We start from the raw sequence: 26978 nt of genomic DNA, 5'->3' as shown, positions 1-26978 counted from the left end.
TATGCCAGATTTAATGTCAGGTAAATCTGAAACCTACAGCATCACTTCCAAAACAGAGTTGGAAGAGCCTGCAGCCTCTTCTGGAAAAATATCCCCTACTCTGGTGGCATGGCAGAAAGACTGACTTTGGGTTAAGACTTTTGGGTTAAGCCCTGCCCTGCCACTTCCTGAGAAAAGTTCTGTGTCGTTAGCTCATTTAGAGAATGAAATTTTTCTGTCTTCTCCTCTGTGGCCCCCAGAGCATGGCTAGAGGGTAATTTATGGGAAGACTCCGTTATGGACAGGCAGCTGGGAGGGCTGGAGAGCCTGTGTCCAGAATCAGGTAAGACTTTCTATCCTCCCCAGGGACTCAGAGCGGTGAATGGCTCGCTGCTGCCACACACTGGCTCCCAGTGGTTCTGCATCACCTGAAAGGCCCCCTACATCCATCTTCTTCAGGTTCTTGGCCTCCAGGATACAGACGGTGAGCTTCCCAGCAGTGGGCACATAGCGCAAGGAGGTACAGATGTCACCCAGCTTCTCTGGCTGTCCAGGGAAAGAAGTAGGATTTAGGTCACTTCAGCTATCCCAGTGGCCTCTAGTGTGGCTGACCCCATCTCGCCAAGACAGGCAAAGCAGTGATTTCTGCCTAGCTATCAGCTTCCACATCTGTAGCAGAGGCGGTCTCCAGCTTCCATCACTACAGTTCACGGCCATGGCCTAGGGAAGCTGACGACCAAAAAGGCAGAGGACTGGCTATAGCGGAGGAACCTGGCAGACCTGAAGGTTATAGGTATGTTCAGATCCCCACCAAGCTGAGTGAAAGGGGCACAAGAAGCAGGTGCTGGGTAGCCAAGAGGTTAGGGAGCTTCTTCCCCGATCACCCCTGCCCCCACCATTGTTTGCTATCAACTGTGGGGCTTGCAGGGTAATGTGGTTCTCAGAGCACTTCCCTGTCCATATATTATGTCACTTAAACCTTTTGTGTGACAAGGCAAGGACACTTTGTAACCAACAAGAAATCCAGGTTACCAGGGAGACCTGTTCCTCAGAGTCAGACAGCAACATAGCACTGGGCAGGAGAGGTCTCCGGACCCCTGACCTAAGGCTCTGCCGGCCCCCAGTTTCTCTGGGATGGCACCACCAAGGTAAGGATAAGACCAACCAGTCATGCCCTCCTTCAGGTATGCAGACTTTCATCTCTGATAACAGGCAAAGCCCCATCTACAGAAGGAGGCTGAGGGCTTTTATCCCACACCTCCACTGAGCACCTGCAGACTGAAACAGGTCACTGGTGCTGGCAACATAGCTGGGAGGAGGGTTCTGGCACACAGCAAATGAGGGGCTGATTGCCGTGGCTGGAAGACACGCCAAACACTGAGAATCCTATGAAATCAAGGCTGGCTTTTCTGGTGGGTAAACTGAGGGGCGGAGTCTGAAGGGCAGAAGGACCTTAAAAGGAAAAATAACAGCATCCTTATTTCATGGCTGGCTTGACAGACACCAGGCACGGGGCAAGGTGCTTCATATGGGCAGTTAATTCTCAGCTAGAGCCATCTGAAGGAAAGCACCAAAGCCTCAGGTTAATTAGCTTCCCCTGGATCATCAGCCAGGCAGTGGGGAGCTGGACTCTTCACCGGAAGACCTGACTCTAACTGCCGCTCTCCCTATTGTATAATGTGGCAGAGCAAGCCTCAGCAAACCTGGTCCCTCCATCCTCACCTCTTCCTTCTCTCCTCCTTGTAGGTCTCTCCATTCCTCAATGGGCTGGCCAAGGTCCACCGTGTTCATGGGCACCTTCACCTCCCCGATAATGTCATGCTTAGAGAAGCGGTCAAAGTCATAGATGGCCATCACCAGGGTTTTGCCTCCCAACTCCTGGTATGGAACCTGTAGGACACAGATTGGGTCAAAGTGGCTTCATCACTTCCAGAGGATGCTACAGGAAGATCCCAAGGCGTGGGCCTGTGTTGCTCACAGGATACCAGGCAGACTGAAAATACCAGCCTGTGAGATGGAGGAGAGGCTGCTACAGCCTGCTACTGTGCCATGCAGAGCATATGCCAGGGCTCCAGCCATGGCTGAGGACCAGGGCAAGGTGTGCAGAACCCAGGGGCAGAGGGAGCCAAGAGTCGTCGTTTTCCATCACCTTGAAAGTGAAAGTCTCATTAAAGGCTGGGTTCAGTGTCTTCCGGTGCACCTTGGTCTCATATTTCTTCTTCTTGTCTGGGAGGAGGAAGACTTTGACATAAGGGTCTGACGTGCCACCCATGTCCAAGGCAGGGAGTTCAGCAGCCTGGAGGACACCCACGGTGAGCTGCGGAGAAAGGAGATGTGTTTGAACCTCTGGTTTTCTCCAGCACCAGATCTAGTCCCAGACTGGGCTCCTGCCAACACCTTACTCTTACCCCAAGTGGGAATCTTGGGAGTGGAGCCAGGCCAAACTCAGCCAGTAAGTTATTAGAAGAGTTCATCTAAGCTCTTCCCCAGTAGAGGCTTATAGTGGAAGCCAGGGTCAAGGTAAAGATGTATATGCCCCGTGGCTTCCAACTGTCGTGCTCCACAGGAAGACACACAAGGCCTACCTGTCTCTAGGGTAACCGCTTCCACCCACATCCTATCCCATTGCCCAGCCCACATACCTGGTTGGCCTGAAAATCATAGTCCAGAGAAAACTGCAGTTTGCCCAGGTTCTCTGGCTCTTTCTCCTCCTCGCCTTCACCTTCTCCTTCAGTCAGGCCTGTCTCTGCATCGTCATCGTCCTAGGAGAGCTGCAGGTAGGTAGAAAGTTTAAAGGAGATGGCAGAACAGTCCTTCACAAAGACAGCAGAAGCCACCCCGAAGCCCCCAAAAGCGTGACTCGGAGCACTTCCAGGGGATGGCGTAGGCAGATCCACAGGCTTGGGCCTGTGTTGCCAAAGGGTACGAGGCAGGCCATAGAAACCAACATGTGAGGTGGGAGAGTGGCCTGTGCAGGGCTCAGCTCCCCACAGGACCCCCAGGCTGACCACAGCCCCACACTTGGAAGACATGACTCTGGCTTGGGCCAGAATCTCTCCTCCCGTGGGGTCAGGAACCACAGGCATGCAGTGTATAGAGACAAGGGGCTCACTTCCCTTGTAAAACCCTCTCAGTCCTTTGCCCTGCTCAGATTACCCAACCTGGATGAGACATACCAGGATTGCAGTCCAGTCAGGAACAGGGCGAATCCAGAGAGGCAGAAAGAGAAGGAAGTGGTATAAGAGGAAATCCTTCCACTCACACCAGCCCTGAAGTCATGGCTGCTTGGTGAGATCAGGCTGGGTTGCATGCACACATGCTTGCACACACACACACATGTATAGATACAGGAACACACATGCATGCACATACATATTCATGCATATACATACTAACATACATGTGCAAGCATACACACCATCCATGTACACATGCTTGCACACACGCGCACACACGTATATACACAGGAACACGAAAGTATGCACATACATATGCAATACATGCACATACACACTAACACACATACAAGCATGCATATCATCCATGTGCACACACACATATATATACACAGGAACATACACACATGCACATATACATGCATACATGCATATACATACTAATACACGTACAAACACATGCTATCCATGTGCACATGCATGCACACACATGTATGTACATAGGAACACACATGTATGCACATACATATGCATACATGTATATACATACTAACACATGGGCAAGCATACACACCATCCATGTGCGTGTGCACATGAACACACATACCCATACACACACACACTCTGTGGGCTTTGAGGCCCAATCGGCACACAGACACAAGAGCATTTAAAGGCCATCATGACCCTTGGCTGCTTTCTGAGCTCAGTCCCTCCTCCCATCCTTCAGAATGATGTCCTGAGAAAAGACTTCTCACAGTCATTCCCCAAACAGACAAGAGAGGACAGTGAAGCCCCAGACTGAACTTAAGGGGAGCCACCGATTTGTCAAGGGACCTGCTGAAACCAACACCAACAGGCTGGGGTTGATACATCATTATCTGATAGTGATGGATGTCACATGGTCCTGTCCTGGTGCCTTCCAACCTGCCCCCAACCCATCTGAGCCCCGACCACACCCAGCTAGATCTATCTGCCCTTCAGTCTCTCCTGGCAGGAAAATTCAATGTTCCCCAACAGTGTCTTCCGGATGACCATCATGGGTGTCTAGCACTCTGTCCCAGTGGCCTCCTTGGGAGTCATCCATTGTTCCCTTGTTTTGCCTTTTCAAGGAGGAGCACATGCTGACATGTGGGGAAGTCCCACACCCAGCTTAGGGTGGATGACCAGATAACATAGTTGCAACCATTGGGGCCCGTGTGGAGAGTGCGACACCGCATAGAGAGTGCAGAGAGGAACCGCTCATACCAAGGAGGCAGCGGTTTAACTGTGGAAGTCCAGAAGCCTCTGCCTCACCTTTGAGCACCAGGAAAGCAGGGCAGGGGCCCTCTCAGCCCAGCCCCTCCCCAGCGTCCTACCTGGCCCCCTTTCATGTCCTTCATGTTCATGGCATTCTTCATGCCTTTGCCCTTCTCCTTCTTGTTCTTCTTCTTCTTGCAGCAGCACTTCTTACAGATGCAGAAGCAGCAGGTGAGCAGCAAGAGGCCGGCAACCACAGCCATGGCGATCAGAGCCCAGGGGGGCACTGTGGACAGAGAGAGCATAAACACTGTGAGCCTTGCACGTGCCCCATGTTTATGTGTGTATATACACACATATATGTACATAAACACATATATACATATACACACATATATGCACATATACACATATATATACACGTATACACATATACATAACATACACACATATACATCATAGACATAGACATAGACATATAGACATAGACACACACACTTGGCTGCCCCCTTGTGGACTCGGCCTGCTGATTTAGCAGCCAGGGGTATATGTAGATTCAGGCTGTTGCTGGAGTTTTCTGGTTACTTTGATCTTTCTACAACTCGCTCATCCTCATCACAGCCAAGAGAAGAAAGAGCCCTGTGGACCCTGGCCTTGGGACAGTCCTCAGAGGTAGGTCTCCTGAGCCCTAGTTCTCCCAGAAGGCTGGCTTGCTTAGCCAGAGGGGCTGGAGAATGCCTATCCCACTCCCTGTGGCGCCCGAAGCCCTGGCTCCCACCAGTGTGGCTGACCTTGCAGTGCAGACTCTGGTTCCACACAGAGCCTATTCCAAGAGTTCAGAAAGCCTCATTTTTCCACACTCCAAAGTAAAGCAGTTTCTAAATGCTGCTGAAACCCTAAACAATATCTTATATTTCACCTTTTATCTTCATCTTGGGGGCTTCTCTGAGGGAAAAATCCAAACTGAGACCCAAAGAAAGAAGCCAGCAGAACCCATCCCAGTGGCTCCCCACCTCCTCTGGCCTGACATAGGCCTCCCAGTCTAGCCCAGTAACCTTCCTGGTCGCCAGGGCCACTCACAGGGGATCTTGTTGATCTCGTTGAAGAATTTCTCCTTCAGCTTGGCGAACATGTCTTCTTGGCTCTCCCCGGTACCCGTGCTCTCTGTAGAGTTGTCGGCAGGTGCTGCGGGCACAAGGGGCATTGTGGCAGTGGTGGTGGCCGGAGCCACAATGGGCTCCTGGTTCCTCTTGAAGATGTTCCTCATGGTGGCAGAGGGGTTAGCTGTGGGTGAGAGGAAGAGAACAGGGTAAATATTCCAGAAGCTCAGCACAAAGCTAAAGGCAAAGGATGCTTTTCCCTCTGTGACACAAAGGTGCTGAGCACAGAGTTCACAATGTGCAGTAAGGTAGTGCAGACATTCTTGGGACTGCAGCTGGTACCTGCTGTATATGAGCCGCTCAATCCTAACAATCCGAGGCTCAGACCTTAAACTGTCCTGAGGCCACCCAGCTGCCAGTGGGAACCCAGCCTGACAGAATCTGCCTGGCACCGAAGCCTATGCTGCCTGCTTCCCTGTGTCGCTCACATCTAACCCCCCACAGCTCTAGGAAGGAGCAAGGCTCTCAGTGAGGTCCACCTCGGTGCTCCCTGACTTCCACGGAATGGCTTAACCAGCGCCATGACACAAGGATGCTCCCAGTCCCTTCCCTTTCCCTCCAGCCCTTGCTCTGGACATTTTCTGATCCATATCCCTACCCAACAGCCCTAGAGCAAAGAAGTGGCATTCACTGAAGTTGGGAAACCAGAGGAGAGGGAGATGAAAGGCAGAGGCAGAGATGTGGGGGGACCCAACAATCCCACCAGCCAGAGAACTAAGACCCTTGGTGCACTTTGTGCCTGTATCCATTCTGTCTTCCGTGTCTAGACCATACCATACATAAGTTGGCATTCTGCTTTATCTTTTCCTTGATGAGTCCATTTTGTCTTCATCACTAAGTGGCTAAATAGCCCCCTGCTATACATGGTGATACCGTGAGGTTTTCACTCCATTGGTAACAGAGCTTCCAGTGCTGTGTGGCTGGAGGTAGAGTTAAATGGTAGCACTTGCTTAGCGTGTGCCTGCCCAAGTTCTGTACTCAGCACCACTATACAGACACACACACGTGTGTGTAATATATATGTGTAGGTATATAGATATAAATAAACTACATATACATATTCTATAACTCTGCATGATATGTATTCTATATATAGTATGCATATATGTGTAGCTATAACCACATATCCATACACACACATCGATAGCAAGATGACCACAAACTCTGGTCTTCATTTACAGCTGCGCTCTGACGAGCTCCCAGACTCTCCCCAGCTCTCTGTGCGTTCTCTGACACTATTCTCCTTCTCAAAGGGTTGTGCCTCTTCAACTCATGTCCTGACAGGACAGGACTCTGCTGTGTTCACACTAGCTGCTTCTGTGTCACATACACGCATTCCTAAGATACGCAGTCTTGACATCTGGCTTGTTTGCTTTTCCTGTTTGTCATTATGAATGACCTGCATTTCCCTACTGTCTGATGGTCAGCTGGGCACCAGCCATCAGCCATTAGATGATTATTTATTTATTTACTTACTTACTTACTTAATGTATGTGAGTACACTGTCACTGTCTTCAGACACACCAGAAGAGGGCATCAGATCCCATTACAGATGGTTGTGAGCCACCATGTGGTTGCTGGGAATCGAACTCAGGACCTCTGGAAGAGCAGCCAGTGCTCTTAACTTGTGAGCTATCTCTTCAGCCCTGATTATTTTCTTTAGGAAAATGTCTATTCAAATCCTTTACCAATTAAAAAAAATCATTTTATTTTTATTGGGCAAGGCACATGTGTGCCACCGTGTAACTGCAGAGATCAGAGGACAGCTGGAGGAATCTATTCTCTGCTTTTGGATATTTGTCTTTTTACTGTTGAATCATGTCCTTTACATATTCTGAATTTCAGCTTCCTGTCAGATAGAGAGTTATGGTCTGACAGGTTACATTCCCTACCTGTACTGCTGCAAGAGACAGTGGCAGTGTCTCTACCCCACCAAGAACAAGGGGAACATTAAACACATGATTTACAAAAACGATTCTTTAGCTCCGGGGTTGTCTTTCTATTATGTTTATGATGAGCTTTAAAATACAAAAGTCTTTAATTTTGATGAAGTCTATCTCTTTGATTGATTGCTTTCAGTGGTGTGGCTAAGAGCCAGTCATACAGCTAATGCCACCAAGATTTATCCTCGACTTTCAATTGTAAATTTAGCTCTTGCATTAAGGTCTACAGCCTCATTGGGTGGTGGGTATCTGTGATGTGGAAGGAAGGGGTCATGTGACTGTCCATTTGACACAGCAAGCAGCATCATTCTGGCCACATGTAGCAAACAGAGCAGGGCATGCTTGAGAAATGCCATAATACAACAATATTAGAAAGGCAGGTGCTAGGTAAGTGCTCTAAATACACGACACTGGACTTTGAGCATCTGTCTTCCCAAACCACTAGCCTGCTTCCACCTTTAGAGGGGCCTTTTTCCTCTCTTAATAAACTGGCTCTATTTCTATTTCTATTTCTATTTCTATGTGTCCCTTGTCTAATTTATTGTTCTAGGACACAAGATCCTGGGAGTCTCAGCAGGTGAACCCTAGATTCAGATCTGTACCTGAGCCGGCCAGGAGGTTAGATAGGTGCCATTTCTTACTTCTTCCTTCCTTCTTTACCCAGAGCACGTGGAAGTGGGCAAGCTCCCACAGATGGGTAGTGTGGGGGCGTCTCTCCCTTCCTGTCTTTTCCCCATAACCTACATGGCCAAGAGCCAATGATGTGCCTGGTCCTCCTCTCTCACCCTCCTGGGTTGTGAGTTGAGGCAATGATACACACACTGAGTGTCGACTGTATAGTAGTGCAGTGTTTCAGATTGGCTGAATCTGGGAAATTCATGGAGTTGGCCACTGACCACATGGTCACTGATCACCTGGGTGAGCAAATAGGGGACAGTCATTCTGGTGCTAATGAGACCATACCACACTCACACTTTCCTGTGCTGTTGGCATTCACTCAGTCTCTTCTATTCTTCCTCCCTTCCACCTTCCCCAGCACCCGCCAAGATGACAGGAATGGTGGGCAGGGCTCTGGACAGGGTACTACAGTGACTCTTACCCAGCCTCTTTCCCACAGACATAGTCCCCCAAGAGACCCGCACAGACTCTGTCTCCCTTAGGGTCCTAAAGCCAGCCAGCTTCACATGCTGATTCCCAGGGAACTCTCAGTTAACTGTGCCTGCCACATCACTACATCAATGCCTTCTTTATTTCTTCATTATACCCTAACCGCATTCAATTCCTCTGTGTTCCTTCACTGCATATTATCCCCAAGAATTTCCCAGGTGACAAAACAGGCTTGGGAGTATGAGGTCCAAAGGAGGTGGGAAGAGGAGGTGGGGAGAGCTGCCCCACGTTGGACGCCAAAATGTTGAGAACTGCTCTGCCTCACGCTTGGGGGCCAAAATGTTGCGAACTGCTCTGTCAATGTTGGAACCCGCACTGCCAAAAGCCTTGGGGGCTAAATTGTTAGAGCCCATGCTGCCCCAAGCTGCTCCGGTCTGTGGGTCGGGGTTCAGCAAGAGAGAGAATGAGGACAGACACGAAGAATGGAGACCAGACAGAGTGTGATTCAAATCCCATTTACTCTTCAGTCTCTCTTCCTAGTCCAAGTCCCAAGTCTCGAGTTCCTAGTCCCTAGTTCCTAGTCCCTAGTGCCTCCAAGTCTCAAGTCCTGGGTTTTGGCACCAAGTCCTAATCCCAGTTCTCTAGTCCAAGTGTCTAGTTCCTAGTTGCTTTCTTCTGTCTCAAGTGTCTAATAATTTCTTCTGTCTGCCTCTTGCCTTTTATATGTCTCACTTCTAAGTCACACCTTTAAGCCACGCCTTTAAGTCTTATCTCTGAATCACACCTTTAAGTCACACCTTTGAGTCTCACACACCCAAGGGAAAACCCTGGGTATCTAAAACGAGATGTTATCAGAGTGTGCTCAGCTGTTGTAGGCTATTGTAAACAAGTCTCTTGTCAGGGTATATGGCTCAAGGTGGCTGCAAGGATGATAGCCACCTTCTGTCATCTCCCCACAGAGAGCTACACATTTTCTCTTTTAACCTCAATGTCAATTTAAAACTTAATAATAATAATAATAATAATAATAATAATAATAATAATACCAAAGCCATTCATAAAACTCAGTGTATTCTCTGAGAGAGCAGCCCAAGAGCTTGAGAATTTTATTGACTGCTCCCCACTTCTTGAGAGAATTATCTTAATTCACCAAGAGAAAAGAAATCACCCCACCCCACAGGTATCACAGCAGGGACTGGACCACAGAACTCAGTTCTGAGAGAGACAACTAAGAGATGGGTTCAGACCCTGACTGGGGAGCAAGTAAGAGTAGAAGACCTGATAGATCCACACCAGAGCTTCTAGCCCTTCTGTGGCTGCTCTCGGACCTGCCCTGGGATGCCTGAGCAACACGTGATGGAAGAGAGCTCTAACCCATCAGATGTCTGTAAGGCCTTGGAGTGGACACAAGGACTGCCTCTCTACAGAGGCCCCAACTCTTGTCTCTTCACCTAACCCTGTCCCTTGGACCCCGTGGGACTCTTCAGCCTCAAGTGTTGGAATAAGGTTTATTCTGAAAGCATGAAGGGAAAGGAAGTGGTTTTTTTTCTGTAATCCTCTCTGGCCTCAGTACAAACTGGGTGATGGGGAAGTTCAGATAAAGACAGAAAATTAAACATCACCTTGCAGCTGGACAGGTTTGGTAAGAACAGGCAGAAAGGATATGAAGCCTCTTGTGACTCTCTATGAACATAGGTGGAGATGCAAAGAAAAAGGGCAACCTCTGACGGCCTACATATGTCCCGCCAGTGTCCGGAGCCCACTTTTAAGACAGAAATGGTGGGCAATGGGACTCAGGTCACACGTTCTGTTCCACTCTGCAGAGCTCCAGCCTGTCCATATCCTCTTATTCAGTCCAACTTACCTGAAAAGGAGGGAGGAGGACTGTGGGACACAGCAGAGGGAGGACTGTGGGACACAGCAGAGGGAGGACTTGTGACACAGCAGAGGGAGGACTGTGGGACACAGCGGAAGGAGAACTGTGGGACACAGCAGAGGGAGAACTGTGGGACATAGCAGAGGGAGGACTGTGGAACACAGCAGAGGGAGGAGCACTGTGGAACATAGCAGAGGGAGGACTGTGGGACACAGCAGAGGGAGGACTGTGGGACACAGCAGAGGGAGGACTGTGGGACACAGCAGAGGGAGGACTGTGGGACACAGCAGAGGGAGGACTGTGGGACACAGCAGAGGGAGGACTGTGGGACACAGCAGAGGGAGGACTGTGGGACACAGCAGAGGGAGGACTGTGGGACACAGCAGAGAGAGGACTGTGGGACACAGCAGAGGGAGGACTGTGGGACACAGCAGAGGGAGGACTGTGGGACACAGCAGAGAGAGGACTGTGGGACACAGCAGAGAGAGGACTGTGGGACACAGCAGAGGGAGGACTGTGGGACACAGCAGAGGAAGGAGCACTGTGGAACATAGCAGAGGGAGGTCTGTGGGACACAGCAGAGGGAGGACTGTAGGACACACAGCACAGTGACCATCCTCCACCCCTCCTCCACCTACAGCTCTCCCATTAGGGGAAGAGTCTGGACACTGTATGGTTAGAGTCTGTGCTCCTTCTTCAGTCATGGAACTTCAGCCATACAAGAAAGAAGTTGGAGTGCTCTCTAAAAGCTCCCCAGAACATGACTAGGAACCAGCACACACGAACTGCCATGCCTCAGTCTGTATTCTAGCTTGATTGTCTCTGGACTCCTGGGGACTTGGAAGACTCTTGCCTTCCTCCTCTTGCTCTCCCAGGGGTACAACTGTGTTCCTCAGGCCAGGCCTACTACTCCTTCTGTTCTTACTGCCCAAAGATGATTCTAGAACTCACTAACCCAAATGAGTATCTTAGCCCAGGAACTTTATCTTCAGACCCACAAACTCAGCGTCTGGATACTGCCTTCTTGGTGCCTACACTGCAGCCTGGAGGAAGGGCACTGCTGTGACAACCTCACGAGACAGAACCGAAGGTATTAGACAAAACACAGACAGACAAACAAAAGACTGAATTATCGATGCCCCAAGAGTCAGCCTCTTTCCATCCAAAGACAGAGGAAAAAAAAAACCTTTTTACCTCACTACCACAGTGTGCCATGTATGTTCACAGGCGCTCCATGTCACTGTCATATGTCACTATCATATGTCATTGTCTCTAGAACCCCTCCCCCAACTCACCTGGGGAACAAAGCCTGTAGCTATGTCAGGTTTTTTCTATTCATTTATTTACTTAATGTTCACTAAACTTACTTTCTATTTTTGCTTTTGGCATGCCTATTTAAAAACTGTATGTGCCTGTGTATAAATATGAGTGTTTGTGGATTGTGTTAAAAGGCCTAATAGAGGCACCCTGCCTTAAAAATGTAGGCCTCCTTAACTTCTTAAAACATATCAGTGGTGCTGAAGAGATGGCTCAGTGGTTAAGAGCACTGACTGCTCTTTCAGAGGTCCTGAGTTCAATTCCCAGCAACCACATGGTGGCTCACAACCATCTGTAATGGGATCCGATGCCCTCTTCTGGTGTGTCTGAAAACAGTGACAGTGTATTCACATACATAAAACAAATCTTAAAAAAGTATATTAGCATGGTATCTTTGAGTCTACTGAACATCTCCTAAAGCTTTTTAAAATGTGACATTTGTTTGTCTGTCTGGTGAGGTTACTCACATGTCATAGTGCACATGTGGAGGTCAGAGGACAAGTTGAAACACTCAGGTCTCTTTCTACTGTATGTGTTCCAGGAATCAAGCCAGGTCATCAGGTTTGACAGCAAGTCCCACTATCCCTGACACATCTAACCGGCTCCTTATAACACTTGAAAATGCTATTTGCTTATATAAAATAATATTCACTAGTGTCATAAGGTAAAAAGCTCCATGAGGTTTTACATTGGATAAATAGATTTTCTTCAAAAACGGGTGAAATGTTTACCAAAGATCTTTACATTAAATCCCCCTTTCACAGTGAAAATTATAGGTGGTGCAATCCAAACCAGCAGCAAATTAAAATCTGCGTATGCTCACTCCAAATGCAATATAAATGGCTGTTATTAAATCTTAGAATGTACCTACAATTTAAGGTACATTCTAACTACTTTTATGACATTAAAATATAAAAGATATTGCCTGTTCACCTGTGTTCTCCCCTTCAGGAATCAGGCTTTTCAAGGCTGCTGTCTTGTTCAATTAAATAATAATAATTTCAGAACCTAGCACTGCGTAAGTCCCATGACCAATCATGTTAGCTAAGCTCCGTACCTTTAAAACTACTTATATTGAAAGTCATTTCTCTGAGAGTCTAGATTTGGGATTAAGAATTGCTTATGCTATGAAAAATGGCCTGATTAACTTAAACCTAAAGCTGACAAGAGTTACAAAGTCTTTGGCATTTTAAAAGTCTGTCTTGTCTTTATATATGTATTTGTACGCGGCTGACATGTGCTAGTGTTTTTACATTGCTCATGTGGTCCATAAACCAAAAATGTTGTTGGCCCAAATTTCTTTTCGTTTATAATGTAACTAAGATTGTAAAATAAAAAGTAAAGGGTATATTTGATTAAACAGTCTCAGTCAGGTATAATTTAGTTGATATTAGTCTCTGTTCTGAAGTCTCTATCGTCTGAGTGAACAACCTGGCTGTCAGAATACGAGGACTCCTGATCCAGGGTACAGCTCTCTTCAAGGACGGGGCTCTACAGGCTCTGCTAGTCCTGCAAGCCCAAACTGGGATGATGAATTATGTCTGTGCTTTCAGCTTTCTCTGAGTAATGAGATGCTCACCCGAAGAAGTGCACACATAGACTGCAGGAAAGGGGCAGACACTAAACAAAAGCAAAAAAAGCCAGAATTTTATCCTGATTTGTAGCTTCATGAGCCTAAATTAAAAAACATTAAAAAAAAATAAAAATAAATGCAGTTTCTAAATACTCAAATCTTTAACAAATTAGTTCATTTAAATTTGTTGGTTAAAAAAAAATACATGTATTATCTCCATGGCTGCTATAAATGTTTTGCCTTTATTTCAGATATAGCTTTCTGGGTTTCATTAAAATACAAAGTAGTTTCATTAAAAATTTTTTTCTAAATTTTGTTAAAAAAAAATAAAACAAACAAAAACTAAGAAGGAGATACACGGGGGAGAGTGAGTCACCTAAAACCTAGGATATACGACAAATCCTTTAGAAATTCACTACTTGGTAAGCTTATTTTAAAATATAATTTTTTATAAAAAGAATCTGAGCATAGATACCCTGTCCATACAGGTGGACAGTGTTTCCCCGAAAAGACATGGTTATTTAATGAAAATCTTGGTGCCAAGTGTGGGATGGCTCCCTAGGTATTGCTGGTCAGGAAGGCCTCAGAGAATATCAAAACTCTACAAGATGACCCCTGTTCTTGGTTGTCTACCAGACCTAGATAGTAGCGGCCTAACACACCTTGGTTTCAGGACAGAGAAATCAAGCTGGGGGTCACCTAAAAACTTCCTCCCTAATAGCTAGTGTGGTGGCTTGAATGAGCATGGTCCCTATAGGCTGTATGTTTGAATACTTGGTCTCAGTGGTGGAACTGTTTGAGAAGGATCAGGAGGTGTGGCCTGTTGAAGGAGGTGTGTCTCTAAGGGTGGGTTTTGAGACCTCAAAAGCTCATGCTGTTCCCAGTTAGCTCTCTCTGACTCCTAGTTGGGTCTCAAAATGCAAACTTCTCAGCCACTGCTCTGGCACCATGCCTGCCATGAAGTGATATGACCACTACCATGCTTCCTACCATGAGGGTCATGGACTCTAACCCTCCAAAACTGAAAGCCCCCAATAAACTCTTTCTACAATGTGTTTCTTGCTCATGGTGTCTTACCACCACAATAGAAAAGCAACTAAGACAGCTAGCTTTCATAGTGCCGCAGTGTGCTATATCACCAGGGGAGAAAAGCCAGCAATGGTGTCACCAAGCCATGAGCACTGCATGCTGACTTGCCTGGCACGATGTGCCCACTGCTATAATGGAGGCATGCCAGTTACGTGGGTAACCAACCAATTGGATTTGAGGTCTACTCCATTAGAGGAAATTCATACCTGGTTCTGCAAAAAGGGTCAAAAGCTCGTAAGTACAGAAAGTATAGGCCCTAGAGAGAACCCTGCTACTATTACCTTGCTATATGGACACATTATCAGACCAGTTTCCAAGTATCCCACTTACTCACTAGATTACTGCTGCCCGCAACCTTGGCCAGAGAAGCTGCTTTCTGTAGCGGTCAATGCAGAAACAACTGGTACGAGTACTGAAAATAAGTTGCCTACTAAGTGCTCAGCTCTAAATGGGACACCTATATCAAACACACCCACTCCCACTAAGGCTCCGGGAGCATCTCACCTTGGATGAGGAAGACAGAAAGAAAGTAAGAGCAGGACAGGGAGAAGGACGGTGAAATTCTGTCCTTGGGACACGACATGACCAGGGGGTTCACATAAGCTGTCCTATGTGAGTGCTGCAAACTGAACTCAGGGCCTCTGTGGGAACAGTATGCACTCTTAAGCACTGAGCCATCTCTCCAGCCCCTTGTGCACCACCCCTGCTGGTGTGATCTCCTGGGACCCCACTGTAGTTATGGTGACCCGCAGAAGATCAAGCCAACAGATTCAGTCAACATGCCAATAGGCAACATTAACAGACTCAACAAAGAAAGTGGGGAGGGCGTGAAGTGGGGAGGGGGACCCCAGGGGAGTGTGGAAGGGTAGCTAAGGGCTGATATGACCAAGATACACTGTTTACATGTATGAAATTGTCAAAGAATTCATAAAAGACATTCTGTTAAAAGCAAAAAAGATTATATATGTTATAAATAGAAGATATTTATAATATAAATATAAAAATTTTAATTAAAGAGAAAAGAAAATGTTTTCTATGAGAGAGGATTTTGTTCAGAGCGTCTGTCCAAAAGCAAAGGACTATCAGAAATAAAAACAGAGAGAGCTTAGGATAAAACCAAAGAGTTAACATCACAGAGAGCTTTATGGAATTTAAAACTTAAAAACAGCATGGGTTTACAGAAACTTGCCTAAAGAACCAAGATTTTATTTTTATTACGATAACTGCTCTCAGTTTCTAATGGGGGGGGGGGGGAGGGGAAGCCTTTACAGAGTCGGATTTATTTTTAAATGTCTCTGTCCAGCTTTGTCAAAGTGTCACACAAAAGCTAAGTTTTTAACCCCATAGCTTCTTTCACAGTGCTGTCATGGGCTGGGTGTTCAAAACCACCCTCACTGACAAAGCCAATGAGAACACAGGGGCCTAAAGGGCAGCCAGCATTTATTCCCCAGTCTACTAGGTCTCAGGGGATGATGGGACAAGCCAGAAAGGACCCTGTAGCTCCAGCTAGTCACATGCCATGGTCTTGATCAGAGAGACCTGGAGATGCCAGAGGCTGAACTCATCAGGATTTATTCTACAAAGAGAAGGCTTGAAAGCTACTTGGTCAGGAAGACTCTGGTCTATCCCAGATCATACCAGTGGGGTGGGGCACAAGGGCCTGGAGAGATGGCTCAGTGCCTAAAAATGCATACTGCTCCTGCAGAGGCCCTGAGTTCAGTTTGCAGCACCCACACAGGACAGCTTACAACTGCCTGTAACTCCAGCTCCAGAGGGGATCCGATATCCTCCTCTGGCCTCCATGGGTACCTGCACTCACTTACACAAACCCACACACAGACACAGACACAAAATTCAAAATAAATCTTAAAAAAAAAAATCCCACCACCACCTAAACGAGCCATAGGGCTCCCAGCAAGTCCCTAAGAGTAACTTCTGAGGTGTCTCAGCTGACCTTATCAGTAACTGGAGAAGAGCTAACTAACGTGGGCCCTCCTTGCATGGACTTAAACACCCAGCAGGAAAGCATAGCCAAAGAATAAAACAATCCATAATTATATATACACACAAAAGCTCCACTAAACTTAATTTTAAACCTTAAAAGAGGGCAAACAGTGACTGGGACCTTTCAGACCTTCTCATTAGACCTTCAGTGTGGTGCTGGTGAGACAGTCCAGACATAAAAATGTTTGCTGCCAAGTGTAAGGATCTGAGTTCAATCCCCAGAACCTGCATGTCAGAAGGAAAGAATCACATATGCACTGAGGCATGCACATGCCCACACACATATACATATCACATAAATAAATAAAGATAATAAAACATTTAAGCCCTGAGTACGGGCTGCTGTCCTGTACTAGGACAATCAGCTGTCACACAGAGGTAAACTCATTCCTGACCTTAAAGCTGTAACTCACTTTAGGTTTGGGCTTCCTCCATTTTCCTTTTGGCATGGTCGGTACTCAATGGTTACAATCTTTCTGTCATTGTGTTTCTTCTAAAATAATCTTTTGGGTATCTTGCTATATTTTTATTTTATCATATTTTATTTTACTTTTATGTGTATAGGTGATTTTGCCTGTATCTATGCTTGTGCACAACTTATATGTCTCTTTGATCATAGAGGCCAAAAGAGGAAGTCAGAGAACCTTGAAGTGACCAACCATGTGTATGCTGGGAATTGAACCCCAGTTCTCCACTAGAGTACCCTTTCTTGCTAGATTCTTTTTTTTTTCCCCTCTTATTGAAAATAGATTCTTCTCTCATATGATATATCCTGGTTACAGTTTCCCTCCGTCCACTCCTCCCAGTCCCTCCCTACTTCCCTCCCCTCTGGATCCACACTCCCTTTCCGTGTCTCATTGGAACATAACAGGCCTCTAAGAGATAACAAAACACAAAAAATAAAACAAAATAAAGTAAAACAAAATCAAGGCATCAAAGTTGGACAAGAAAAACCAACAGAAGGAAAAGAGCCCAAGAGAAGGCACAAGAATCGAAGACTCACTTATTCACACTCAGGAGTTCCATAAAAACACAAAACTAAAATCCATAACATATCCAGAGGACCCGGTGCAGGGCCACACCCTGTGCTTGCTGCTTCCGCCTCTGTGAGTTCATATGAGCTCTTTGCTCGGCTGATTTAGAGTTCTGCTGCCCTGTGTCCTCCATCCCTTCTGACTCCTAGCTAGATTCTTTCTGTGTCCTCCTTCACAGGGAAGTCTGCAAGATAACAAAGGAAGGAAGGAAGGAAGGAAGGAAGGAAGGAAGGAAGGAAGGAAGGAAGGGAAAGAGAGAGAGAGAAAGAGAGAGAGAAGGAAAGAAAGAAAGAAGGGAAAAGGGGAGGAAGGGAGGAAGGAATACACTAACCAAGTCACAAAGCTTTTGATCTGCAATGCTGTCCTGCCTGCAAAATATGCCAGGGCAGTGGCGGCACAAAGCTTGTGGAAGTGACCAATCAATGTCTGAGATCCACTCCACAAGATGAAGCTCATACCCAACACTGCTTGGATGACCAAAACCCAGAGAATATAGCCCAGAGACGCTGTGTAAAACCAAATGCTACTGGTCTTTTTAAGTAGTAATAAAATGACTCCTAACGCTATACTCACAGATCAGTGCCTGGCTCAGCCATCATCAGAGACGCTTCCTCCTGCAGCAGCTGGGAACAGATACAGAGCCCTGCCTCACAGCCCTCACAGGAGATCCTTGGGTCATCGGGTCATACCATGTCATTCACAGGCAATCCTGAAGCCAATGGCTGTGGCCTTCCCATGTCACCAGGGCACTGGAGACAGGAGAATCCATAGGTCTTTCCACAGCTATAGACTGGACTATTCCAGAAGATACCAGCCAAGTCCAGGGACATCACCCAAAAACAGACGTGAGGAAACTGAAGCCTGGGGGTTATGAGAACCACCCCCCCACACACTCTCCTGTATCAGACCCAAGCTCTGGAATCAGACCTCAGGCATGTGACCTGGGGTAGTTTCTTTCCCCTCCCTAGGCACCAGGCTTCTGAGCCATGGGAGGCAGCTATGACACCCAGTGTGGGCTGGGGCTGGTGTTAGACTGGCTGATGCTGAGAACCCACACATCCAGCCCAACTGCCCAATGCAGAGCCTGTCCCTCAGCTACTTGAGTCTATGTGCCCTTGCTATCTTCTCACACTCTACACCAGAGACTCAGATATCGTCAGCAGCCTAGTCCTAAAGTAACCAACTACCCTGTCCCCTAGATGTCATCCCCCATCCTCTTACCAGTGAATATAAGGAAATACAAAGAGGAAAAGGAGACAGGTACCTGTCTTCCTTCTCCCTCTGCCCCTCCAACTTGCGAATTAGCCCCCCTGGGGGCATCTCCTGTCCCTAGTGCCCCTCCCAGTTTGTTTTCTGCCCACCAGGCTGAGTGGTTCTGTGATTAAAACTCAACAGTGCCATTGTTTGCTGTTGCTGTTGTTTTGAGACGGGATCTTACTATAATCTCAGGTTGGCAGCCAACTGGTATTCCTCCTGCCTCAGTCCTTCAAGTGCTGGGATTACAAGCAAGCATCACTTGTTTTTTGTTTGTATTATGATTACAACCTCATGCCAGCCTTTGAGGCCATGTGCCAGGACTGACCCTCACCCCTGTCTCTCCCAAAGGTCTCCCAATCCTCCTTCAGATCACACCAGATTCCCTGCTTATCCCAAACATGCCAGACACCACCTCAGGCCTTACAGCTGCTGTTCCTTCTCCAAAGGAGAAAACAAAACAAAAAACAAAAAACAAAAACAAACAAACAAACAAACAAACAAAAAAACAAAATGAAAAAAAAACAAACAAAAAAAAACATAAAAAAAGAAAAAACCCCACTCTTTCCTGCCCAGGTCTACGTAGCTCACGCCCTCAGACAGCAAAGACCATCGCAGAAGACTGCATTTAAAATAGCATCTCTGCCCAACTGTGGCACCTCATGCTTCCTTCCCAGACTTCGTTTCACCACTCACTTTATTTTATCAACTACATCTGTTCCTCTCCATTCCCTGGAGTTTGGACTAACACTTAGTAGGTGCTCAGTAAATAAGTGATAGGACAGGACTCTTCTACCCATTAGGTCCACAGTTGCTCTCCTCGGATATCTGTGTGAGCGGCTGTTACCAACCACTTCTACAGCACTTCAGAAAACTACCTTCCTCTTGACTTTAAATAAGAGGAGAGGCAGGTAGTCTCCATCCCCACGGATCTCCAGAAGCCAGGAGAGAAGAGGCTGAAGACAAGGCTTGGAGTCTCAAGACTCTCATAAGAAAAGGAGGGCCAGAGGGGGAAGTGACTGACTGGGTCAAGGTTACATGGCAGCAGAATCTGTCTCTGGACCTCTAGCCCCAGCTCCTAACTGCACCCCATCTCACACCACTGCACCCTTCAGCTTGGGCACCCTGTGAGATGCAGGGCTCCCGTGGCCTAGCAAGGATCAGAAGGCAGCCAGCTGAGGAGCTGAAGATGATAAATGAATCAGGTTCCGGGTGCTCCCAGACCAGAGGAGCCCCTGCCGGGTTGGAATCACCTGACCATGGAAGCATGAAATGGCCCCATTAGGTAGAGGAGGCGGAAGCTTCTCCAGAGAAGCCCGGCGGAGATGCCCTGCATACAAGGCCTGGGGTCAAGGCCTATAGAGAGAAGACCAAGGAAGCAGATGTTTAGGTAAAAACTGGTTGGGGAAGAGTCTCCTAGGCATGGTCACCATTGTGGCCCTGGAGACTGGCTGGCATGCACATGCCCTTTGGTACCCTCAGCAGCAGGCCAGCAGGCTGCAATATTGCCTGGCAGTGTGCGTTGCAATTTCACCCCAATGTTCTCTGAACAAGGGGTAGGGGAGTATACCTGGACACTGATATCTATGTGATTTGAAAAGACCTGCCAGAGAAGCAGAGGCCGAGAGAAGTGGGGAGTGAAGGAACCACCCAGGTGCCGTGGCAGTGGAGGGACACCATGGCAACGGCAGGCTTAGTGACCACAGCTCACAGTGTGGGAGGAGGACAGGATGAGCGTGGTTCGCTCGTGCTGCGGGGAGACAGGTGAGCGGCAGCCTGCCCAAGGTCACACTTTTGGTTCAGCAGAACAATTGGAGTCTAAATCTGCCTTCCCACTCTGCTAGGTGTAGAGCTAGGGGAGGGGCTGTGGGCACGATGACAGAGGAATGAGTGCACTCGAGGCCTGAGACTAAACAGAAGAGAAGGTTCAAAAGGCCTCCTCCTTCCCCTGGCCACAGCCGCAGTCACAATGCTCAGGGTAGCCATGGCCCCAAGCTGGGAACCACTGAGCATGTGGGCAGAGCCTGCATCCTAGCAGAGAGGAGAACACCAGGGGTCCCTGACACTTGATATCCACATGGTCCCTGCCCTCTGCCTGGTAACTAGTGTGGCTTGAGGTGGATGGGTTGGAGAGCAGGTGGCCACCTGGTAGAAGAGTCCTTTCATCTGTTCCTCTGTCTACAGAGCAAACCAACAGGAAGCTGGCTCTTGGGACAAGAAGCAGGACTGTGGGTGGGTAGAGAAGGACACCGAGAGCAAGCCTAGGAAATCCCAAGATGGTAGATGGGGGCTCTCCTCTACCTTGCAGCACCAATGGCCCCTGTACCCTTAGACTTGGAGAGAACAGTCAGGTGGGCATGAAAAGACCTTGCTGCCTTCACACTCGGCTCTAAACATGTCTAGCAAGGTCCAGGAGCAGAGGTGAAGGCCTCCTAAGGGAGTCTTTGACTTGTGTGGGACCGTCCCAGCAGACGTGCTTCCATGCAAGGCCACAGAGTAATCTTCACAGAGATAGTATCAAGCCACGGTACAAAGGGGAGGGATATCTCTGGAAACAGGACGGCACTGGCTGCCATTGCCCCCAGGAGACCACAGGAATGGAGCATGCACATGCTCCCCCCCTTTGTGTGTCTACCTTTTGAGTTTGGAATCTGATAATAACATATCTGCGCATAATCACCCTTCACACCCAGGAGCTGGGACTGACCTTCAGAGAGAACAATAGGCCCCACAGAGAGGCCTTACAGCTGGAAATGTCACCAGGGCCACTCTCACCCCCCAGGACACCATTTCCCCTCTGTCCTGCTTGTGCCCTAGAGTCCCACCCTATCCTGCAGCATGGGGCCTTCCTTCCACAGCTGACTCCAGAATGCAAGAGGGTCTGAGGCCCCGCACTAGTCAAAATCTCCTGCATGTGCACATGCACACACCCATAGCTGCCATCTCCACCAATTAAATATGATTTGGGGACTATGGACTTCTGCGGATTATCTGCTCAGCTCTGGCCTTGATTAAGGCGGATGAGGGAGAGTGCCTAGGCTTGGCTTGTTTAATCTTTCCTAGCACGGTGTTTGCAGAAGGCAAAGTAATGATATGGGAAATGGGTAGCCAGAAGGGTGACCGTCGCTGAGGCCCAGCTCAAGCGATCGATATTCAAGGATAAATTCACAACTTTATGTTTGCACCAAAGCTCCAGTCCAACATTTGGTGCCGGGAGGCAGAGAATAAAGTTTTAATGAGTTCATTTCTAGCTTGCGTTGAAAATAAATCACTCATTTCTTTGAGCTGCTTGTTCACTCCAGCCTAGCTCACCTTCCCAGGTCAGCCACATGTCCCTCTGCCTCAGAACAAGCTGTCACACCTCACACGGAGAAACAGGGTCTGTTCTTGATCAGACTTGGGGAAGCTGCCCACCCCAGGGTCCTCAGAATGGGAAAGACCCTCCACGAGTCTAACCTCCATTTCTCCTGCTGCAGCAATACTCACTTTCCTTCCTTTACATCTAGGCAGAGATCTTAAGTCTCAGGCCACCCGAGAGATGGCCCAGAGCCAAAGGCTGCGGGCTGAGGCTCAGGATCTGACGGCTGGGACTGAGCCCTGCTGCATGTTCACTTGCAGTGGGTGACCTTGGGCAGGATTGTCAGCCTCCCTGGGTCTTAGCTCTTGCACAGCCCTAAGCAAAGGTTACCCACCCTGCTCTGCTCCTGAAGGGCAGCTGTGGTCACCAAGGATCAAAGCTCTCAACCCACACCCAGGGTCTGGGCACGGAGGAGCCTCTCAGACCTTGCATGGCTAAGCCTGCCTTTGGAGACACCCAAACTGAAGCCAGAACACCCCCCACCCCCCGCCAGCCAGATGCATCACATGGCTAACAACAGCAGTCATCTGGACTCCCTACCCCTGCCCACCCCTTTCATACCCCACCAAGCCCCACCAGTGGGGTACCCACTGTATCCCTGGCTAACTCACCATAAGGGTTGAAGGCTAGGTGCTCCCATCAGTCACCACTGCACCACTCCGCTCTACCCCTCAAGTGAGGGTCTCAGCTTGACCAGAGAAGAGTGGAAACGTCACCACTTTAAGGACAGGGGCAAGAGCAAGGCTTCCTTGACCTCGTCAGCCAAGTCACTAAAGTTGCTGGACCATTTGCCAACCAGATCACCTGCACCCCAGCTGCCTCCGGCCTCAGGAGTCGCTTCCTCAGGACTCCAGAGAATCCCCCAACCCTGCACTGCAGGCAGCTGTCCTAGAAGGAAAGGAGGCCATACTGTCTACTATCTGGGCATCTACTGCCTGGGCACTGTGATGCTTGGAAGGACAGAAGGGTGGGAGGCCTGCATAGGTGCTAAGCAGGGACAGTGGAAGCAAGGGTAGGGCGCTGGCTTGGGGCCTTGGGGAGCCTTGGTATGAGCATGGTCTGACAGGAAGGGAGACAAGCAGGGTAGCGGCGCTCTGCCTCTGGTCATGATCTAGGAAGTATGGCTGGGAACAGGCTCGCCCAGAGGACAGACACACACAGAGAGAGAGAGAGAGAGAGAGAGAGAGAGAGAGAGAGAGAGAGAGAGAGAGACAGAGACAGAGAGACAGAGAGACAGAGACAGAGACAGAGACAGAGACAGAGACAGAGACAGAGACAGAGAGAGGGAGGGGAGGCACACATCCCGCCATACGTGAAGTACACTGTGCCTTCCAACTGCCCTGCTGCCCTTTACGCCAGAGGCATATCTTCATTTCAGAATGGACACTCCTCTTCTCTGACCACACAAGCATCTGGCTCAGCATCTCGGGCTTTCAGAAGGGTGTGTGGTGTATAAACACAAAATGTGTGAGGTGTTGTGTACAGCCGTATGGATATGGAGTGTGAGAGTGTGGTGTGAGGAATAGGTTATATGTGAATTTGAAGCATGTCGTGTGGGGGCAGGAACGTGTGCTATATATGTAGTATGTAATAGGGATAGGGACATAGAACGGTGTGTGGTGTGTGTAGGAAGGAGTGATGTGGGTGGCAAGAGTCTAAGGTATATGGTGTGTGGAATATACTGGACACAGTGGGCATGTGTGTAGTATGTATGTGTGTATGTATGTGTGTATGTATTTGTGTATGTGTGTGTGTATATATGTGTGTATGTACCTGTTTATGTATGTGTGTGTGTGTGTATGTATGTATGCATGTGTGTGTATGTATGTATGTGAGGTGCATGTATTTAGTGGGGGTGGGGAATAGAGGTAGGGGCGTGCGTGGCAGGTAGAGGTGTGGTAGGTAGGGTGTATGGGGTGGGGTGGGGCTATGAGTGACAGGTAGTGTGTGGTGGTGTGTACATGGTGTGACATGTGGTGCTTCACCGGGTCATATGCTTTGCAGTAAGTAGAGTGTATGTGGAAGTGTTCTGGAGGCTATATGGTGTCTGTGATGGGTAGGGGTATGTGGGGATGGGGTGTGAATGGCACATGAGATAGAGAACCTCAGAAAGGTACGTGGTACAATGGGTGTGTTGTGTATAATGAAAGTAGGGGTAGGGGTATATTTATGGTGTGGTGGGTGTGTCTACTTGGTGAGGAGTACCAACGTGTAAGTAGAGAATGACCTCAAAAGCAGGGACGGTGGCCAGGTGACAGGGACAGTGGCTGGGTGACAGGGATAGTGGTAGGATGACAGGGACAGTGGCTAGAAGACAGGGACAGTGGTGGGATGACAGGGACAGTGGCTAGAAGACAGGGACAGTGGTGGGATGACAGGGACAGTGGCCAGGTGACAGGGACAGTGGCTGGGAGACAGGGACAGTAGTGGGTGACAGGGACAGTGGCTGGGAGACAGGGACAGTGGTGGGATGACAGGGACAGTGGCTAGAAGACAGGGACAGTGGTGGGATGACAGGGACAGTGGCCAGGTGACAGGGACAGTGGCTGGGAGACAGGGACAGTAGTGGGTGACAGGGACAGTGGCTGGGAGACAGGGACAGTGGTGGGATGACAGGGACAGTGGCCAGGTGACAGGGACAGTGGCTGGGTGACAGGGATACTGGTGGGATGACAGGGACAGTGGCTAGAAGACAGGGACAGTGGTGGGATGACAGGGACAGTGGCTGGGAGACAGGGACAGTGGTGGGGTGACAGGGACAGTGGCTGGGTGACAGGGATGGTGACAAAGGCTCTTCTTGCTTACTGCTTGATCTGAGTGTTTGAGCCTGTAGTGTCCCCTGCTGTCTGTCCAGGAGCCAGGCTGACTACAGGCCTGGACAAGGTTCCTGCCCAGGGAACTAAAAACAGAAGCAGGAGGGAAGCTGCAGAAGGTGGCTCTGCCAGCCAAGAAATGGACCTGACATTGGTGCCAGGCCATCTTCAACCTCAGCTAGAAGAAGGGCTGGCTCCAACTCTCAGGCCATGAAGGGTACACATGTTATCAGAAGGCTGTGTGTGCCCACATACAAGTGGACACCATGCGGTGGAGCATAAATATAGGTGTAACTGTGTTCACAGGCACTGTGAGTGCAGGGCAGTGTGTATGTAGCCTTGCATGGGAAGTGCAAAGCCCAGGGGAAGGGACAGCTGGGTTTTTGGCTCAGCACTTGCCCAGGATAGGTCACAGCTGAAGGCCCTACTCTTGGGTAAAGAAGACATCATCTGACTGCCCTTGGAAAGTGCTCTGCATCTTCCAAGATGGCCCGCAGCCTTGAAGTCCTCACCTGAATGTAGGACAGCTCCATCCTCCGACACAAATAGCATATGGGCTGCAGAGTAGCCAGGGCTGTGATCCTTATGCACAGGAAAGCCCAGGCTCTGGCAAGAAAGCCAGGGCTACCATACAGGGAGGGAGGGAGGTGGGTGGGTGGGTGACTGGGTGGGAGGGTGACTGGGTGGGAGGGTGGGTGGGTGACTGGGTGGGAGGGTAAGTGGGTGGATGGGTGGGAGGGTAGGTGGGTGACTGGGTGGGAGGGTGGGTGGGTGACTGGGTGGGAAGGTGGGTGGGTGGATGGGTGGGAGGGTGGGTGGGTGGATGGGTGGGAGGGTGGGTGGGTGGATGGGTGGGAGGGTAGATGGGTGACTGGGTGGGAGGGTGGGTGGGTGACTGGGTGGGAAGGTGGGTGGGTGGATGGGTGGGAGGGTGGGTGGGTGACTGGGTGGGAAGATAGGTGGGTGGATGGGTGGGAGGGTAGGTGGGTGACTAGGTGGGAAGGTGGGTGGGTGACTGGGTGGGAGGGTGGGTGGGTGGATGGGTGGGAGGGTAGGTGGGTGACTGGGTGGGAGGGTGGGTGGGTGACTGGGTGGGAGGGTGGGTGGGTGGATGGGTGGGAGGGTAGGTGGGTGACTGGGTGGGAGGGTAGGTGGGTGGATGGGTGGGAGGGTAGGTGGGTGGATGGGTGAGAGGGTAGGTGGGTGGATGGGTGGGAGGGTAGGTGGGTGACTGGGTGGGAGGGTAGGTGGGTGACTGGGTGGGAGGGTGGGTGGGTGACTGGGTGGGAGGGTAGGTGGGTGACTGGGTGGGAGGGTAGGTGGGTGGATGGGTGGGTGGGTGAGCTGGGTGGCTGAGATCCAGAGTCCTCTCCCTCGACTCTGCACGTTCCTTCCTCTGAGACCGCCCACTGCTACCTGGTATCAGTTACCTGTGCACAATGCCCAGCTCCCCACGGCCCACAAAGGCTATGAGAAAGAAGTGGCTTATTTCTTCTTCCTGTGTTTTCTCACTCCTACCCCAACCCTGCCCGGAGAAATAGCCTGGTAGCGGCCTGGCAACGGGTAACTGAGAAGGTGGGGTCTCGCCAGGAAAGGCTTCTGGAAACCTCTGTTTCACTTTTAGGGCAGACTCTAAGGCTGCAAGCCAGAATGACTAATCGGTGGCAGGGTGGCAAAGCCAGCTACCCTGGAATGATTCACCTGAGGGGAGAGTGGGCAGTAATCTGGCCAGCACACCACCAAGTCTGGCAAGGAAACCTGTGGGGTGACTTTGCTCACTAACGTCTGCCATCCCCAGCCTTGAGACTGAACCTTCCCAGCCTCTGTGAAATGGTGGAGCAGGCATGACTCCCATTGCTTGAGAGGATACACCCAAGACCCCACTGTGAACCCCTGGTGTCCTGGCACAGCCAACCAAGGGTTCTGCTTTCCATCAGCTTCTCTAGACTTCTCAGGCACTCTGAGAAGGCTGGTCTCACAGGGGAGGCATGAAGGGGTGTCAGCCCCAAGGTGCAGACGAAGGAGCCAAACTGCAGCACTCCAAACTTCAGTGCTGTAC

The 26978-nt window shown here is 49.3% G+C and overlaps 1 protein-coding gene across 3 annotated transcripts in view; it reads right to left on the bottom strand.

Annotated features, from left to right (window-relative positions):
- Syt2 (synaptotagmin 2) overlaps nt 1–26978 on the bottom strand; it is a 108258-nt gene that overhangs the window by 2909 nt on the left and 78371 nt on the right. For all 3 annotated transcript variants that reach the window (XM_034513688.2, XM_076941246.1, XM_076941245.1), the window contains 6 exons: nt 5472–5675; nt 4511–4677; nt 2622–2741; nt 2129–2296; nt 1702–1869; nt 408–525 (listed from right to left, as the gene is read on the bottom strand). In XM_034513688.2, coding sequence (XP_034369579.1) covers nt 408–525; nt 1702–1869; nt 2129–2296; nt 2622–2741; nt 4511–4677; nt 5472–5658 — 928 coding nt within the window. In that variant the 5' untranslated portion in view covers nt 5659–5675. The remainder of the gene's footprint in view (nt 1–407; nt 526–1701; nt 1870–2128; nt 2297–2621; nt 2742–4510; nt 4678–5471; nt 5676–26978) is intronic.

This window comes from Arvicanthis niloticus, chromosome 10 (genome assembly GCF_011762505.2).
Source record: "Arvicanthis niloticus isolate mArvNil1 chromosome 10, mArvNil1.pat.X, whole genome shotgun sequence".
In the NCBI taxonomy this organism is placed as follows: domain Eukaryota; kingdom Metazoa; phylum Chordata; class Mammalia; order Rodentia; family Muridae; genus Arvicanthis; species Arvicanthis niloticus.
This window is presented reverse-complemented; position numbering and strand designations above follow the sequence as displayed.